The 17,788-nt window shown below is 40.1% G+C and overlaps 1 protein-coding gene across 1 annotated transcript; it reads left to right on the forward strand.

Annotated features, from left to right (window-relative positions):
• The first annotated feature begins 230 nt into the window (after window positions 1-230).
• On the forward strand, window positions 231-16,213 carry LOC145438485 (dynein light chain Tctex-type 5-B-like). The gene is made up of 4 exons (XM_080315815.1): window positions 231-686; window positions 1,895-2,019; window positions 7,305-7,480; window positions 15,034-16,213. Exons 1-4 carry the CDS (start codon window positions 535-537, stop codon window positions 15,151-15,153), a joined length of 573 nt encoding a protein of 190 aa, XP_080171941.1. The 5' UTR covers window positions 231-534; the 3' UTR covers window positions 15,154-16,213.
• The last annotated feature ends 1,575 nt before the right edge of the window (window positions 16,214-17,788 follow it).

Genomic DNA, 17,788 nt, shown 5'->3' on the forward strand with positions numbered 1-17,788 from the left:
TCGTTTCCGTTTTGTGGCTTTTCTATTTGTAAATTAAATTACGACCAAACTATTGAGTATTCGCAATTTTTATTATTTTATCCATGTTCCTAACCACATAATGTACGAAATAAGCGAAAGTCTTTTTGAAGATGCAGTTGACAACAGTTTTCGAGCGACTCCCAGTGTACGGTCTGCTGCTATAGCAACAATATCTTCGGTTTTGTCCATAAAGTAGGAAAATATCCCATTTCCTTTCACGGTTTTATTCAGACTGAAATCAGTAAAATACCATTCGACATAACTCTGCATTGTACTGGTATATGGCTGGACTGTGAACGTACCGTAGGATCAATTTTATGCTCTATCAAAGATAAGTCCTCTCCTCTTTGAAAACGTAGCACGTAGATTTTGAAGTCATGGTCACGGTTATTACTTAGCCTATTCGTGAAGCATTAGTCATGTTGGGCAGACAGATTAAAACAGACATCGCTTTATGTAACTTCCCGCGATACGGTATTCCTTCACATGTCTTTGTATTCTTAGATTAATACTATGTCCGAGAGAAGGTCGCAGGATGTTGCACAATCCAGAGCAGCAAAGCTCCTCCACAGACAAACTACCAGTGTCTCGTCTGGACAAAGCGATATTCAGCCAACGGCTCTTACGACACCACGGAGGCACGTTAGCCGAGCTGGATATGCCGGGTTAGCTGCTAGATAGCTAGACTGACTGATATAGAGGCCTGAGCGGGGCCCCTGTTGCAGATTTCAACTGTCTGTAACGTAGGTCTTTGACGAGCAATGGTCATCCGGCGGTTCCCAAACTGTGGATAGTTGTTGTTTGTTCATGAAATTTTCTGGTCAATTTCCGTATATCAAAGCTAAAAAAACGGATAAAAGTTATGTTGAAGCATTACCTGTCACATAACAGGATATATCTTGAGCTCTACTGGTTACTAGTCGTTTCGGAATCTTCCTATCATTCATTGTATTGCTGTCTTGTGATGTTTTTGAAGTGATGAAATTTTATGAATAAACTTGAACTAGTGGTTATAGACCTTTGTAGATTGTTTCTGTATATAGATCAAATGCACATAGCCTACATTTATACTAACATCAAAAGTCAAGTCTAAATAGCAATAAATTGAATATTACTTGGCGTATATTCTCCCAACAAACTTGTGCATATTATGTATGTATAAAGAGCTATCACATAATGACGTGTATCCTACGTTTTAAATGATATGCATTTTCGCTTTCTATCAATAATCAATGAATAACATCAATGGAAAGGAAGGAAAGGACGTAGTTTATTTTTGTCCTTGATGTTTTTGCGGCATATACACCGACTCATGATACACATACACACGATCTGCGTATATGCATACCATGAGTGCATGATGTGCATATGCCGCTGGACAAGGAAGTCCAGATATAGCCTTTACGGCTTTCTAAGTCATGCACCACCCCTCCATGCTATCCCAGTAATGCATGAGCGCCAAGCAGGGAAGCCATGGATACCAGTGTTACTAATCAGGTCTTTGGTCTGACCCGGCCGGGAATCGAACCCACGACCTACCGATCAAGAAGCCGGACGCTTAACCATTACGCTATCTTGTCGGTGCTGAAACAAGAGTGCTGAAAAAAACAAAAATGCTGAAACAAGAGACTAATAAAGATTCTATATCGCCGTGCATCATTTTGAATTAGCCATATAGTGATATCCTGAGATGAAATATGTCTGGGAAGAGTGCTTCATAAATTTTCTTGTCACTTTATGCGTACTATGTTGGAATTGCGGCCCCGACACTTAAGTAAGGTTTTGCACCATCACTGTAAATCAGGTGCGGCCAATCTGCAGCCGCGGGCCAAAAACTTCCATAATGTTTTATATGATCCATCAAAACTTTCAGGTCAGTCAGCACCGTGGTGTCCCGAATGGATCCTCATCACTGGGAAGAGGAGTTCAGACCAGTGCAGTATGAGAACAGCTACAGGATGAACCCGCAAAAAAAATTTCCTGCCGGAAAGATTGAAGGTGATCTCATACTGTCATTTGTTCCAAAACAGTTCATTTGCATATTTCATTGATGATTTTTCCCAGTTGAATCCACATGGCATAAAAGTGGCAAAGGAGTCATATAGCCAAAGAAGACCAAATCACCAGGGTTGTAAGTTGTAACCAAGTCACAAGGTTCAAAGTCACAAATCAGTCTCACTTTTATGGTTTTGACTCAGGTTGAGTTATTTTCAATTGAATATCGAGTTGAGCTGAAGTCAAAGAGAAGAGGGTAGGGTCGAGTCCAATATTGTTTACTGTTAGGTACAGGCCAAGACAGGCATTTCATAGCAACTTCAAAGAATAGTAAAGTCACCACATGGTTCGTATGTTGTCTGTGTGGTGCTTGGAAAACAGGGCCAGACACTTGTAAGAGTGCGTTAATATGTATATTATGAGGTCGAGGCATTCGACATCGCCCAAGCAGCGTTGTGAGAAAGTGAGTTGAACATGACTCGAACTCGCTAATAAATATTGATGCGAATTACTTAGACTCGAATTCAACACATTGCTCCCTGATGCGGAGGAGAATTGAAAATGACTCGACTTGTTTAAAAACTATAAATTTGTTGACTTGTGACTTAGATCCTTGGACCTGATTACAACCCAGGATGATACTGATTGATCGTGCATAGCTCACTGTCTCAAATTACATGGTTGGCAAGAACAAGGCGACTTGTCAATATAAAATTGCCCCAATGTTTGTTCTGTTTGGGTCAATTTTGACCCCACCTTAGTGACGTAGTTTTAAAATAGCCACATAGCGGAGGAGTGACCCAGTTAAATTTCCGACACTTGAAATGTGCTGCTGCCGAGACTCGAATTTGCCCACTGCTATTTTGTTCTGTTTCGGTTAAAGAGTGCAATCGCATTTTGTCTGGTTTCAAGTCATGTTGGGCAAAATCTTGTAGGTGCAGGCCTACTTAAGAGATTCAATTTTGAAGCGAGCATCCGAGTATGACTCAGTATGACGTCTTAACTAGTGCCCAGCCGATATTGGATTTTTGAGCCGATGCCGGTAAAACCTAAAACTCGACTGCATTTATCAGAGTACTCCTCTAGTCTCTGCTTACTCGCCTTAAATACTCGAGTAGTTGTTGATTTAGAATACATGTACTTGTCCTTGAACAATTTCACCATTTATGCAAACCTAGTCCTAGAATACTTCCATGGAAATAGCTACCGTACTTGTAGTTTAGCACCGAGGATGTCTCCTTTGACCACTTGATCAGCCGGTGCAGGTTGTAGTTCTCTGTCTCCCTACCAGTGTTAGGATGACTCGAGTCACCTTTTTTGTAGGACTTGACTTGAATCGAGTCATTTTGCTAAAATGAGTTGACTTGACTTGACTCGGGGTATCAGAAATGTGGATTGACTCGTGACTTATAGCAAAATTCACAAGTCAATTTCAAGCCATCAAGTAATCGGTGTCCATAAAAATCACTAAACAATTGTATAGTACAGTGCTTTTCAACCTTTTTGAGCTCCGTTCGCACTTTTTTTGTAAAATAAATTTCATTCGCACAAACTAATCGAAAATTGTTATACAAAAAGAAGATGAAGATAGGATTACACAACATCATTTTGTTCAGATGTGCAACAAATTGGCTAGTATGTAGCTTAAGCTAGCAAGAGTCTCATTAAAATGGCAACTTTTTCTCTCGTTTTGCATTCAATTATTTCACTAAAACCCTTCTCGGCCAAACAATGTTGTTGGGAATTTGTACTAAAACGTCTACTTAGGGCTTGGATGGCCAGGTCTTAAAATCTGTTCGGCACTCCTATCCAAAATACAGCGTATTTTTGCGAGTGAAATATGCTTGCTGGCAGAAATCGTATTTAAGAGCTGGACACAAAGGTGAAGCGAGGCTCCAGTTTGTCGAAAGGATGAAAAACCCATATGTTTGTGTCGAGGCTTTTGCTTTATTTCGTTGGAACATAAGGTGCAAAACGATCAAGCAGAGTATAGGCACATTAGAGCTCGCTACCTGATGATACGTTGCACCAACTTCTGTGTCGCAAGTTTATGAGAAGAGCAAATAACTCACGATACTGTGTTTTCTACTCTTTAGCTCAATCTAACTTGAGAATTCATGACAGTTTAATAACGATAAAGCAGCTTTCAGACTACCACCAAAATCTGAGTGTTTGTGGCATCTCGCGGCCCGAGCCTCACCCACGAAAAGGAATTTATTTTTAATATTACAATTGTATGCTACGATTTTACGGGCATGTATGACATACAGAACGCGCACACCACAATTCTACCCAACACAGCTCTACGAAACATGTCTGACGCACCCGATTTCGAACTAGGGCGAATTAAATTCCTCTGCGCATCGCAGTTGTACTACTGTCTACTCAGATTGCAACAACGGGACTATTTCGTGCCGACAACGGAGCATATTCAATCCATCTCGAAAGGTTTGGCCATCCAGCATCGGTCATTTTCAGACCGAGATTTTGTCGCCGCTTATGTTTTTGGCACCGCATTTTATCAGCGGTTTGTTCATCAAAACTTTACGTCTTCATGTGCCCCGACGCACAAGGGGTTGGCCTCAAAATGAATGAGTCTCATAGGCCTGAACTCGCCCGTTGCACACCCCTACAGCTACACCAATTCATCCCAACGGTATTCGACCATGTTTTCCAGGAAAAACAGTCGGACAAATCTTATCACGAATTCTCATGATAAAGTCATATTTAATGCGTGTCTCGTTTATTGGCTACAGTACCCAGCACAGTGATCTTGGATATGTAAAACCTGTCACAGGATTTTTTGCAATAAATTCAACAAATATTACATACATATTAACAGATAGCTCTAGCACCGTGTCGACCCAAAATTTTACCCTTTGCGGTCCATACTTTAATAATCCTTGAAGGGGTAAAAATTTGCGTTACAGTAACTTGCGAATGTGAGTCTGCAATGATGGTATTTACTACTGTCCTTGTGCCTCGCGCTAATCGGATAGTAATTACGAAAATGTGATGATTGTTTAGCGAAAGAAAGCAAAAAGTCACTTTGACGTCATTTTCCCAGCCTGTCGCAGGCTCTGACGGGCTGATATACTGTATGTCTGCCACTATAGAGATTGTAGAGATCTCTATACTGCCACTACATCAGCTTCCAAACCAGGCTTTGGGTTACGTAATGATTAGAGTGCGGGAATATTAATTACCTACGGCTTGTGAGAGCTACGATTAGTGGTGTGTCGTAAGTTTTTACAATTGAGTCGCAACTACAAAAGTTACACTGATCTTAAATTTCCTATTAGGTTTATTTGAATTATTCCACGTCAGAAAAGGTACTATAATTAATCACGATATTCATTCGCACTTCATCCGTATTTTCATTCGCACCATTCGCACTACCTTCGTCATTCGCACTTGATCCGGATTTTCATTCGCACTATTCGCACCACCTTCGTCATTCGCACTGCAATTTTTTTCGTTCGCACAAGTGCGAACCGTCACACAGGTTGAAAAGCACTGGTATAGTATATTTATATTGAAATGAACCCGAATATTTTCGGCTGACACTCGTCAGGGGTAATGGTCAGCAACTAGTAGAGAATTGGAACTGAGAACATTGTATATCAACAATCGTATCACAAAATATGACGTCACCAGCATGAAATTTCGAATGAGAGAGCGTTCAATGTACAGTACTATTTTTAGGTGATACACGAACTCCTTTTGTTGACAGAGTTTTGGTTGGTATGTTTTGATAAAAGTCGACTCCAAGGCACACAAATGGAATTGTGAACGGCCCCGCCCAACGATTCGAAACCGGTCGTCTCGATAATTATTCGCACAAATCGGATTATCTAACAAATGTCTGCCGATGGCAGAATTAATGGCCTTTGGATCGATCAGCATCAATCTTAAGCGGATGAGTTAAGGGTGAGCTTTTCAATGAGCGTGATGCGCGTGTTCTGATAAATCTGGGGACATGTTGGTTTATGCGTTCCTGCTGACGTTTTGACGTTCTTCCCATGTAGCCACAATCACAGTGGCACTTATATTCGTACACTACATTACTTTGTTGAAGTACATTGAACGCTCTCCTATTCGAAATTTCATGATGGGGATGTCATATTTTGTGATACGATTGTTGTTATACAATGTTCTTTCAAATTCTCTACTAGTTGCTGACGATTACTACTGATGAGTGTCAGCCGAAAATATTTGGGTTCATTTCAATATGAATATACCATTCAATTGTATACCTATTGAAGTTCTCTACCTCCAAGAAGCTCTTCAAATAAAAATCACTGTATCTTGGATGTTCGGATTGTTCGTCAAACGCTGGCGTAACCCCTGAGAGCGACCAATCATTCAATGATCGTGCGTTTTACTGAGCATACATTATTCTCTCACAAATATATTGACCATAAAGGAAGCGATCGAAGCTTACAGTTTACGTTGTTGTAAACTAGTAGTAAAGTAGTTTAATACCAAATATCTCTTTCCGTTCTCTGTTCTTACCTTAACCGAACCTTTTGTTTTATTATGAAATTGAAATCGAATATCGTTTATACACTCCTCAACCATTGGCGCAGACTCGAATTGTATCATATCAATATGTATAAATGGGTAATGTATTGCATCTTATCAATTCAATTCTTTATTTTGGCTGGTAACTATAAACTGAGGCTATGCAAGTACTTACGCAGTTTAACGGTTCTACGTATATGTAAGCAATACAGCCCCTTATTGCATGTATATTTAACTCGATATTCGTTCGTCGGTCCAGAATCAATTACTAATCAATCTGCAATTCAGATAGCTGGCGAAATGTAAGACGTAACCATGTTTCATACTTCGAAAAGGCAACTTGACTTGACTCGTGACTTCACTTGACTTGACTCGAGTCACCTCCAAAAATCGAGTGACTTGACTTGACTCAAGTCACCTTCGACAATCGATTGACTTGACTCGAGTCAAAATATGCAATGACTCGTGAGTCGAAGGTAGTGACTTGATCCCAACACTGCTCCCTACTACCGTACTTGTTGTGACGTCACAAAAATGGCTGATCATTTTTCACCACCAATGGCCGATACTGATATTTCTTTAAAAATTTGATAGCGACTCGATTTTATTTGCAAACCGAATAATTGGTCGGGCTCTAGTCAGAACAGTATGGCAGATGTGGAAAATTTCTGTACCTGTTATGCGAGCACAAAGAATATTTTCCCCTATGAGTTTATTGACTCGCGTTTTGATGGTGAAATATTGATTGTGATATTTCATTTCAGCAATAATTGATGACTCTCTGAACTCGTACCTCCAACCTCAGTCTAAGTATGAACCAAATCATTGTCGCGACCTCACAAAGACCATATCAGAAGTGATCAAGTCGCGGGTGAAAGATCTCGTCCTGCCTCGCTTTAAGATCATCTGCGTTGTCAATATCGGTCAAGTAAACAGCCAGGTACGTTAGCACTGAGCATGAGCACAGTGACCAGGCAAGTACCGGTAACACCAGACTTGTAAAAAATACTGGATTTCAAAAATGCACAGCTAGAACCGGGGCTATGGAGCAGTCGTAAACTTTAAACTGCTCCAGCTCCGGAGCTCTTTTCTCCGGCTCCGGAAACTATCGAATGGTTTGGTTGTAGCCGTCACAAGGAACCATCATTTTGTGTGGACATGCAAAGTCCTGTTATGTTTGTCGATGACATCATAGCCGCACGAGAATGCACTTTTTACTCTATGCCATTGCTATGTAGGCTAGACATTGGATAGCATTAAAACGGTGACTTGCGCTTTAATACCGGCAATGTGCTCGTTAATATCAAACCATACAGTCTAATTTAATCTTGAAATGATGCGATTTGTTCAAGTGTAACTACAAAATGAGCGCATGTCCTGACCTTATCGGCAGAAAACCGTCGTTGAACAAGTTTAGTTGGAATATGGATGGAATATAGATGGTTCCCTTCGAACGAATCGAATAAGCTCAGAATTAGTGCCACTGAGAATCTGGTGTTCTATCAATATTTGACAACTTGATTCGAAGTCAGTAACGAATAAAATTACAAGTTCACAAGCAATGTTCCCTCTAATTTTTGACGAGTCTGCGCGCACACTCTCCAACTCGCTGCGCAGACCATTGGAAAACAGTGCGTAACGACTAAAAAAAGTCATCACTTCGGATTTTTTGTGCGCAACTTAGATTTTCTGTGCGCAGAGACCGTGTAAGCACTGCGCATTTGCGCACATGCGCAGCTTAAAGGGAACATTGCTCACAAGTGAAATTGCGTGACAATTCAGGAACACTAGTGTATCAAGTAGACAAGAATGAATACGAAAAATTGATGATTACAAATTGGACAGCGCACATCCAATCACTATTTGTCCTCTTATTTCCAAGGCAGGGGGTTCGCACATCGCACTGAGTTGCTCGCACGGCGGCAATTGTCTGCGCACTATAATGGCGTTATGGGCCACTTCGGTGCATTTCTCTATGTATGATGGGAAATCGTTGCTGGAGTAAACAATCATGCGCTGGAATCAATTTCAATTCGTGCATTTGCACGTCCAATTCAGGAAGGAGACTGTGTTTCTAAGCCTGCGGCATGCGCACCTCATGTGCAGTAAGGTCACGTTTTTATCCTCTGGCTTTGCTTAGATACATTCTCATTACTAATTAGTTGAATTGCTCAGTTCACATAAGCATCAATTCCGTTTTGTGACATGCATGATGACGATTATGTTTCGAACCACACAATTGGCTATCGGTGTTGTGCTGATGACGAAATTGCAGGTATGACAAATACTGATAATTAGGGCAATTTTTTTACCTGAAAAACAGAAGATTCTGACCTAAAAAATCAAAAGTTTGACATTTTTTTACCTAGTACAACGAAAGATACTTTCTTACATTCTCGGTTAGAAAGTGTCTGTCCCTATTAAGTAGCTTGCCAACAATGGAGAAAGAACGTTCAACACCATCAGTTGTTGGCTGACAACACTGAAGTTGTGCGTATACTGCTGGTGACAAACCGTGTTGCTTCATTCTGACAATGCTGTCTGTCTATTACAATTTTTCATCATGCACTTCTTGATATAGGAACCATGCAATGCCCACACCGTCTTGCTTCAGTTAGGATATTGCGTTACGTTAAGCATAACACCATGTAAACCTATTTGTTTTATTGGAATGTTTATGATTCACAATGAGAATGGGTCGTCTAGAACGATAAGCCTATAGAGTAGGCTACAAGCTGTAAAATGTCAAAGGATAATTTCACCGACAGTGCAAACATCTACGATACAAACGAAATGCGGGTTTCAAAAGAATTTTGACTTGTCAAAAAAAATCGCCCTACTCATAATACAGTGATTACGGAGTAAGCGAGACATATCCGGCATACCCACGTTTGGCGCCTAGCATATGTATGAACATTGAACTAGAAAAAGTGGTGCCAATGAGGCAACGATTCTCAATTCTGCGAACGAATTTTGTGAATTCAGTCATTAGTAGTACCATAGCATTTTATAATACACATCGAAGCCGGAGCTAATTTTCAAGCAACCGGCTCCACCTGGATTTTATATAGCGCTCCGGCTCCGGCTCCAAATCCCTGGCTATAACTCCTCTCTTTTCAAAACTCACAACTAGAACTGCCCATTTTTCAATACTCTGAACTAAAACTAGGACTACTCCGTTTTGAAAACTCGCAACTAGAACTTGAACCAACTAGATTAAAATCTGAATGAACATATTAAATTCAATTTCATGAGATCGGGTTTCCACTGGAACATCAGCACAAGTTTGAAATGGGATGGTTTTCTACCAGGGTTGTAATGACTCGACTATAGTCACGATTTTCTGATGACTCGAGTCATTTTCTCAAAATATGGAAATGACTCGACTTGACTCGAGTCAATGTGTGTATTGACTCAACTTAGACTCGAGTCATTTTCTCAAAATATAGAAATGACTCGACTCGACTCGAGTCAATCTGTGTATTGACTCAACTTAGACTCGAGTCATGACTCGAGACTCAGACGGCAAAGACCGACATTCCATTGTAATTTCGAAGAATAGTAAAGTAACCACCTTATTGGGATTTCGTCCGTCGGTACTGGTACTTCAAAATGCGACCAGAAACTGCTAAATGTGAGGAGAATTGGTATAATAATAATGCGAGCCATTCGATATCACCAAAAAGGGTTATAAAAGTGGGCTTAACAAGACCTTAACTGGAAACTGAGCAGTCAATACAATGACTTGGACTCGGACTCGAGTCATAACACCATGATTCGGACTCGAACCTCTGCTCGATGACTTGGACTCGGTGGTGAATTGAAAATGACTCGACGTGACTCGAGTCAAAACCATAAAATAGAGATTGACTTTTGACTCGGAGCCTTCTGACTTGATTACAACCCTGGTTTCGACCAGGGCTTTGAAGCCGGAACTTAACATAAAATTCAGCCGGAGCTGGAGCCATTTATTTGAGGAGTAGCTCCGGCTCCGACGTATTTCATAGGATGCTATTATATATGCTACAACTATATCTGCTGATTTCACATAATTCAACAACAGGCCTTGCGAAATTAAGAATATTTGCCTCTTTGGCGCTACGTTTTCCGACTAATCATGTTCATGGGGATTCAGTGTTCAATATGCTTGATATGCCTGTGAATATTGTGGGTATTCGGTATACCCACAATTCCATCATCAGCACAGCCTTGTTGGCCAATTCTACGGTTCGAAAATAATGATCACTATTCACTATGTATTATGCTAAATGGGGCAGAGAATAAAAACCTGATTTCGTTGCACATGTAGATATGACGAGCACGAGCCGAGAAATTCCATTTCATCGTTGCCATGAATCGGATGAGCAAATACTCGTTCTTTCATGATAGTTGTTTAATCGGGGACCGAAATTGGACAGTGTTATTGTCTAAGCCACTATTCATGCTAATTGGAATTCATTACTGCGCATGATCGTCATTCACTCCGGAAAGGATTTTCCAGCGTAAATAGTGGATGGTAGAAGAATAGATCAAAACACCGCTACACTGATCAAACAATTGTCGCGGTGTGAGCTACTCAATTCAATGATACGCGATTTCCAATTTGTAATCATCTGTTTCGTGTAGTCATTCTTTATGTTAGCTTCAGACTCTAGTATTCCCGAATTATCACGCACTGTGACTTGTAAATGTGCATAGTTTAATTTGTTACTGGCACGGCGCAATGTCCATGGCACAGTGTTTATTTAGGTTGCAATACTAATGAATTAGCAGATTCTCCCGTAGCACCAATTTAGATTATATTCGATTCGTTTCAACGGGAAACTATTATATTCCGATAAACTTGATCGACACTGGATGGACTGGTAACGAGTGCACCAATATCGAACATCAAACCATTGGTTATTTGGTACAAATTGAATTTCTATTGATCAAGTCGTAATATGCGCCCATATTGCTCTTATTGCAGTTACAGTTGAATAATAATCGCACATTTGAAGATTCTGACCTACGGGTAGATTAGTAATCTATATAGACCAGGGGGGCCACCTTTTCGGCTAAAGGGCCAGACGCAAAAATGACGAACGAGTGCGCGATCCACTAGCCGCGCAAAGCGCGTTAAATTTTCTTGGTTTATAAATTTACTGGGTCAATAATATTATTACTGGAGTTGATCTACTGTATACCGCCCGCTTGGTTAAGTTTGTAACGACAGGACTATTCGGCATCTGGACATATCGATATTGAAGGTTTCCGCTAATATGCGACAATCATTTTGTGCCTACATTTCATCGTGAACGATGTTTCTGTGAGCGCAAACGCGCAAAGACTTTCTCTCGTAAGTGCGAATATAGTAGACTCAATCGGTTAAGTTGGGCGTTTTTTATTTTTGGGAGGTGGTAAGCTACCAGGCAAGAAATCGTGTGACAATTAAACACGTGAAGCGTGAAGAAACAATTTACCGGTACTACTATTTTATTTTATTAAAATTGTGACTGGACACGGGATCTGCCATCGCGTCGGAACTGATATTTTAGTCATCAACATCCCACATGTCGCGGCCAGACTAATCAAATTTTTGGTTGGCCTTGCAAGTTCACAATCTGAGCAATTCATTTCCAATAATGAAGCAAATTTTGGAAATTACCTTGCGGGCCACATATCCCCGCGGGCGGCGGGTTGGCTATCCTTGATACAGTCAGAGCCACTCGATGGTTTCCAGAGCCGGAGCAGTGATAATCATGCGGCTACGGACACATATTTACCGCTGCTTCTCAGCAACATTTTTCGTATTGTTTATTTAGTCGGCTCGTATTGAATAAGCCGCGCGAAACGCGAAAAATTTCTATAATTCAGGATTGAATCGGTCAATATGATCTGGAATTGCATACATATTGCTATCCATTTTTCATCCTCTCTCTGATACTGTAATTAGATTTGCCGGTAATAGAGCTGAGTGAGGTGAGTTGGAAAAGGTAGGACCCCTAAATAACACTTAAACATTTAGGGTGGACCCGGCGTTGGTGTATAGAATTTGTTACATGATGCTATTGCGGGGTCGGTCTGCTATGTCAAAAGATATTGAAATCGCCAAAATGTACTAAGCTAAAAGACGCACACAATTTCAAATTGGCATTTCTTTACTGGCAAGTAATTTTATCTGCCGGATGGCATTTGTCTTGTTGGGTTCAGATTGCCAGGACAGGAACATTTGGCTCCAGCCATTTGGGTGCCCATGAACAATTAAACAGTATTCGCAGTAGAAAAATTTGGATTTGAATAAAATAGTATTTAATTATTTATTATAAAATCATGGAACTATAAATTTTTCTACTATCATAACTTAACTTCTAGTGGTTGGAATTGAGCCTAATTTGGTATGCATCATCTCTACTGACAGCCTAACAATTATATGGGGTCGACAGAAAAAATTTGAAATTTTATTTTTTTGTACTTTTCAAAACTTTCTACTACACGAATCTCGCTTCTGCTGGTTGGAATGGAGCCAAAGTTGGTGTGCAGTCAACCTAACAATTTTACCAGTGAAATCTGAAGGAAAATTTGTTTTTTGAACAGCCATCGAAGTTTTCGGTCAGCATAAGGGCGGTCCTTTTTCGCCAAGCTTTTCTCGTTCTGGCACACTTCACGGGGTCGCATGTTACATGGTCTAAATCTTCATGTGTCTTGCTGCGTCATGGCTTGGTAATGACCGACACCGAAATACCCATTTCTATAACTCAAGCGTTTTTTTTCTAGGAGGAAGGGAACACAATAATCAAGAAATCCTACATTATTAAATCGCGCCCAGCGCAAAATATTTTTGAAAAGGGTGTGTAAATTTCCAAAAAAAAAGACTATAATTTATGTTAATTCACAAAATAATTTTGGGCCCATCTCGAGATCGCACATCCATCAATTGAATGGTTTTGTTTGGGGTGCGGCTGCTACGGTCCTGGTGATCACTCTGAGCTAGCAATGACTATAAGAACATCACAGAAAAGAACACAGGTATCACGGTTAACCCCAAACGACGACGCGCGTTTTCTACAGAGGCGGTCAGTAACAAAGTACTTCTACTTTTTTGAAGTACCCAAGTAGTTGTCCTCTACTTCTGGTACTTACTCAAGTAGATCTGATTTTCGCCACTTCTACTTCGTAATATTTTGAGATCTACTTACTTACTTTTCGCTATTTTCAGTTTGTCAAGTAGAAGTAGTTTAATCCTCCAATCAGAAAGATAGCCTGAGGAATTTCAAGGCTGTTTTCAAGGAATTTCATCATTTAGTTTTCATAAAAGTTTAGTAAAGCCCAGAATTTTCATCGCGCTCAGTGGATAGGGAGTAACCAGTATAATTTCATGAAAGTATCGGTGAATATAATTTAGGTAGCGGGCTGGCATTGTTCCGTTCACACCGCATTGTCGCCCTTCGCCCATATGAAATATTTCATCATAATATATATGGCTCATCATAACGTTTGAAACTGATGTTTCGCAATCTAGCATTTACTTATCATATCGTAATCTAGCAGTCCATGGCGTGTCCTAATCTGGAAAAGTGGACTATGACATTTTTTGTTTTTGAGCTGTTTTAGCATACCACCTTTGAAACTTTCTGGACTAAAGACATCAAATACATTTTACGTTTTTAGAAGTAGTATTTCTATTTCACTTTCAATTACCAGTCGGTATCATATGCTTTGAGTTCTAATCAATATAGTTCTTTTGTCTGGATAACATACATGTTGAAGTGTAAAATCAAGTGTAGTAATGCCTTCAATTTCCAGATATAAAGCTACACAATATTTTTTATTCACGTTTCGGCCTACTAATCGCGCAAAGTGTTTACACCGTATCCTATACAACTTCTCCATATTGCTCTTCGACTAAACTACGGGCCTTATGATATGGGGGGGTGCGCCAGACCATGATATTTTCTAAACGTGCCCTTCGATTAAACAGAGGATTAGTATCGCATTTCCATATCCATACTATCATTTTCATTCCATAATGCGGACGAATGCTTATGCTCTCGAAAATTGAATACCTCCTGGTATGAATCAATATGAATCAAGCTCTGCACGTTTCGCATAGATCAATTTGCACCTTTTGACAATCCCTGTGAACGAATTACGATCGTTTTCACAACTTCTTACTTACTTGAGTAGATTCAAAGTCAGTCAATTCTAATTCTACTTCAAGTAGTTTTAGGCTGCTTATGGAAAAAGTACTTCTACTCGTAGTTGAGTAGATTTTTTCGTCGCTACTTCTACTTCTACTTGAGTGGCTTTCTTGACTATTTTTACCACCTCTGGTTTTCTAGTTGTTTGACAACTCATTTTTTTAAATGCGCCACAAAAACTAGAACTAATCACTTTTCAAAATATGCAACTAGGAGTAGAAGTACTTCAAAGAACAGTACATAGTTGACCGTCAACTAACTAAATTGGTACTTTTTACTAGCCTGGTCAAGACGAAAGGCAAATTTGTTTCAGGGTCTGCGAATGGGAAGTCGCTGTTTATGGAATTCACAGCAAGATAACTTTGCATCTTCTTCGTTCAAGAACGGTTCCTTGTTCGCCGTTGCCAATGTATATGGGGTTTATTGTGAATGAATTCATGCTAAACTATGATAAATATTGGTGTGTAGCCTCGAGAATTAATGTTCAGCAATCGAGTATTCAACGTCATTCGTATATTATTGTGATACTGCTTCAGTTCTATTTTCAGTGACAAATTAATATGATTCAAATGATAAGTGTCTTCCTGGTAATATGCAGGACTATCCGCCACTTTGGCTACCATGGATGTCTGGATAAAGTAATAAAATCATGGGTCTTGACATGTCGAAAATTATTTTATTGTTAAAATTAAATATCACTCTCCTACCTTGCGAACGGAAGAGATTTTTGATCAATTATTTTAAAGTTGCACTGCGCTCTAAAAATGATGTGGTCTCAAATTGAAGGGAAAAACAAACAAAATTTTTTGGCCGCGGCCATTTCCTTCAGAACGCCACCGTAATGGAGCTGCAATTTATTGAAATTTCTACAGGACCTTCACGCTCCAGCTACCGCGGCTGCTTAACCCGTTGCATGGCACGATGTCTTCACCGTCGCACTTGCTCGACGCGATTAGGCAGTCATGCAGAGAACGAATTTTAGATAGTTGTCAGCCGATGTTATGAAGGTGATATATCCAAAGTTCGTTCTCTGCGTGACTGCCTTATCGCGTCGAGCAAGTGCGATGATGAAGACATCGTGCCATGCAACAGGTTAAGCAGCTGTAACATGAAGGTCCTGTAGAAATTTCAACAAATTGCAGCTCCATTACGGTGGCGTTCTGAAGGAAATGGCTGCGGCCAAAAATTTTTGTTCGTGTTTCCCTTCAATTTGAGACCACATCATTTTTAGAGCGCAGTGCCCCTTTTAATGTAGCCTAACTGCTATTCATTCATATTTTTGCCTCATCTAGAAATAAGAAATAGGCTAGATATAGTTTGTATCATATATGACAAATGCAATGTGCGAATGACGTTCTGCTCAAAGTGACTTGCAATTAGCTGTTTTATTCATGTACTGTACACTTTACCTTCTACTGATCAAGGGTCGTAGTGCACCTGCAGCAGTTTGAAAATTTCATAATCATGTTCAAAAAAATTTCTACTAGTCGCAAGAGGTATTGTTGTGTTGCGGCTTGGGATCGAGGTTAGTGACATGACCGGCTGGGTACTGGTCAACTTCGCACAAATTTGCTGTTCTGGTTCGTATGGTTACATTTTCATTAGTTCAAAACACCGTAAGATTGAGATAAGATGGAAGGGTTGGAAAGTATCGAAACGGCGACATGAAAGGCAGGTGGGGACACTGGACATTTTTAGCATTTCCTAATTTAGAGACCCACAGTTTTTTATCAAATTTTAATAGAATTATTGATATAATGTCTTCTTTTCCAAATTAGAATTGTAGCTACGCATTTTGTTGCCAAATTTGGTAATAACTATAGATATATACACTAACCAGACGTCTAGAGCACGTGGCCCGCGAGATCATTTTGTGCGGCCCGCGAAGGCATTTTGAAATTTCAAGTATTCGACAATATATTCAAGTATCATATCTCTTTTTTTTAGATTTGAGAACTCAAAATTCACTCTGAAACTACTACAAAAACCGGAAATCTAAACAAACTTGACCATCACATCACTTCTGAAATCTACCATGCGATGGAATATCGCTATTACGTCACATTTCAGGTTCATGATGATAAAACATGACCCGTTGATAATTCGTGACTGAAAATCGTGATTTTGTTTGGTGCGGCCTTTCGATTTTGGACTGGGTGATAATTAAAAATTAGTCGGGTCAAAAGTTAAAATCAGAGATGAACTTGCGTCTCGGAATAGTGACTTGGTAATCCTACGGACGCGCAACAATCTATGACACTGTCATGGGAATAGTAATATTTTATAAGCATAAGATACGGCTCTTTGCCGAATTTTATTTTTGTTATCAATTTAACCATATTAATTGCAGTGTCTTTTTAGTAAGTTGTCATCACAATAATAATTATTCTGGTTGGAGTACGAACATGTCTTGGACAGGCCAAAAATGACGTATTCACGGTAGAGGCGTAGCAGTCACTTGGCGTTTCTGGCTCTGCGGCAGGCTCCAAGGGGGCGGCAAAATGTGGCTGCACAGTGTGAGAGAGAGAGATATGGTATTATTTTTCTCCTGCACCATCGAGATGCTCTGACGACGGAGATGCGAGACGGACTTGTTTTTATGATAAGGTAATCTATAGTCTGCACCCCCGTTTTACCCCCTGTGATTGCTGAGCGCCTAGCGGGATAACCGCGGATACCAGTTTTCGAGTCTTTGGTCCGACCCGGCCGGGAATCGAGCCCACGATCTACCGATCAAGAAGCCGGACGCCTCACCATTACACTCTCTCGCTCGGCGCAGTGTAAACAGCCGGCTAAAAGAAGCGTTAATTGGTAGTCCTATAGCTTAGGCTTACCATATTTCGGAAATGAAAAAAGAGGACACTTTTTCAGAAATTTCAGACATGCAAAACTGGAGAAGAATTCTCAAAAACCGGTAAATTTTTCCCACTTCATGATCGGTTGACTAAAAAAAAAAAAAGGTCATCTCTTCCGCTCAGAGCTCAAAAACACGTTTTTCACTCCACATTGCTAGGTGAATGACTAAAAAAAAAAAGGTCTTCATTTCGCTCAGACCTGAAATCACCGCT

Source organism: Botryllus schlosseri, chromosome 5, assembly GCF_051294905.1.
Source record: "Botryllus schlosseri isolate E-star chromosome 5, Bs_hap1, whole genome shotgun sequence".
Taxonomy (NCBI): domain Eukaryota; kingdom Metazoa; phylum Chordata; class Ascidiacea; order Stolidobranchia; family Styelidae; genus Botryllus; species Botryllus schlosseri.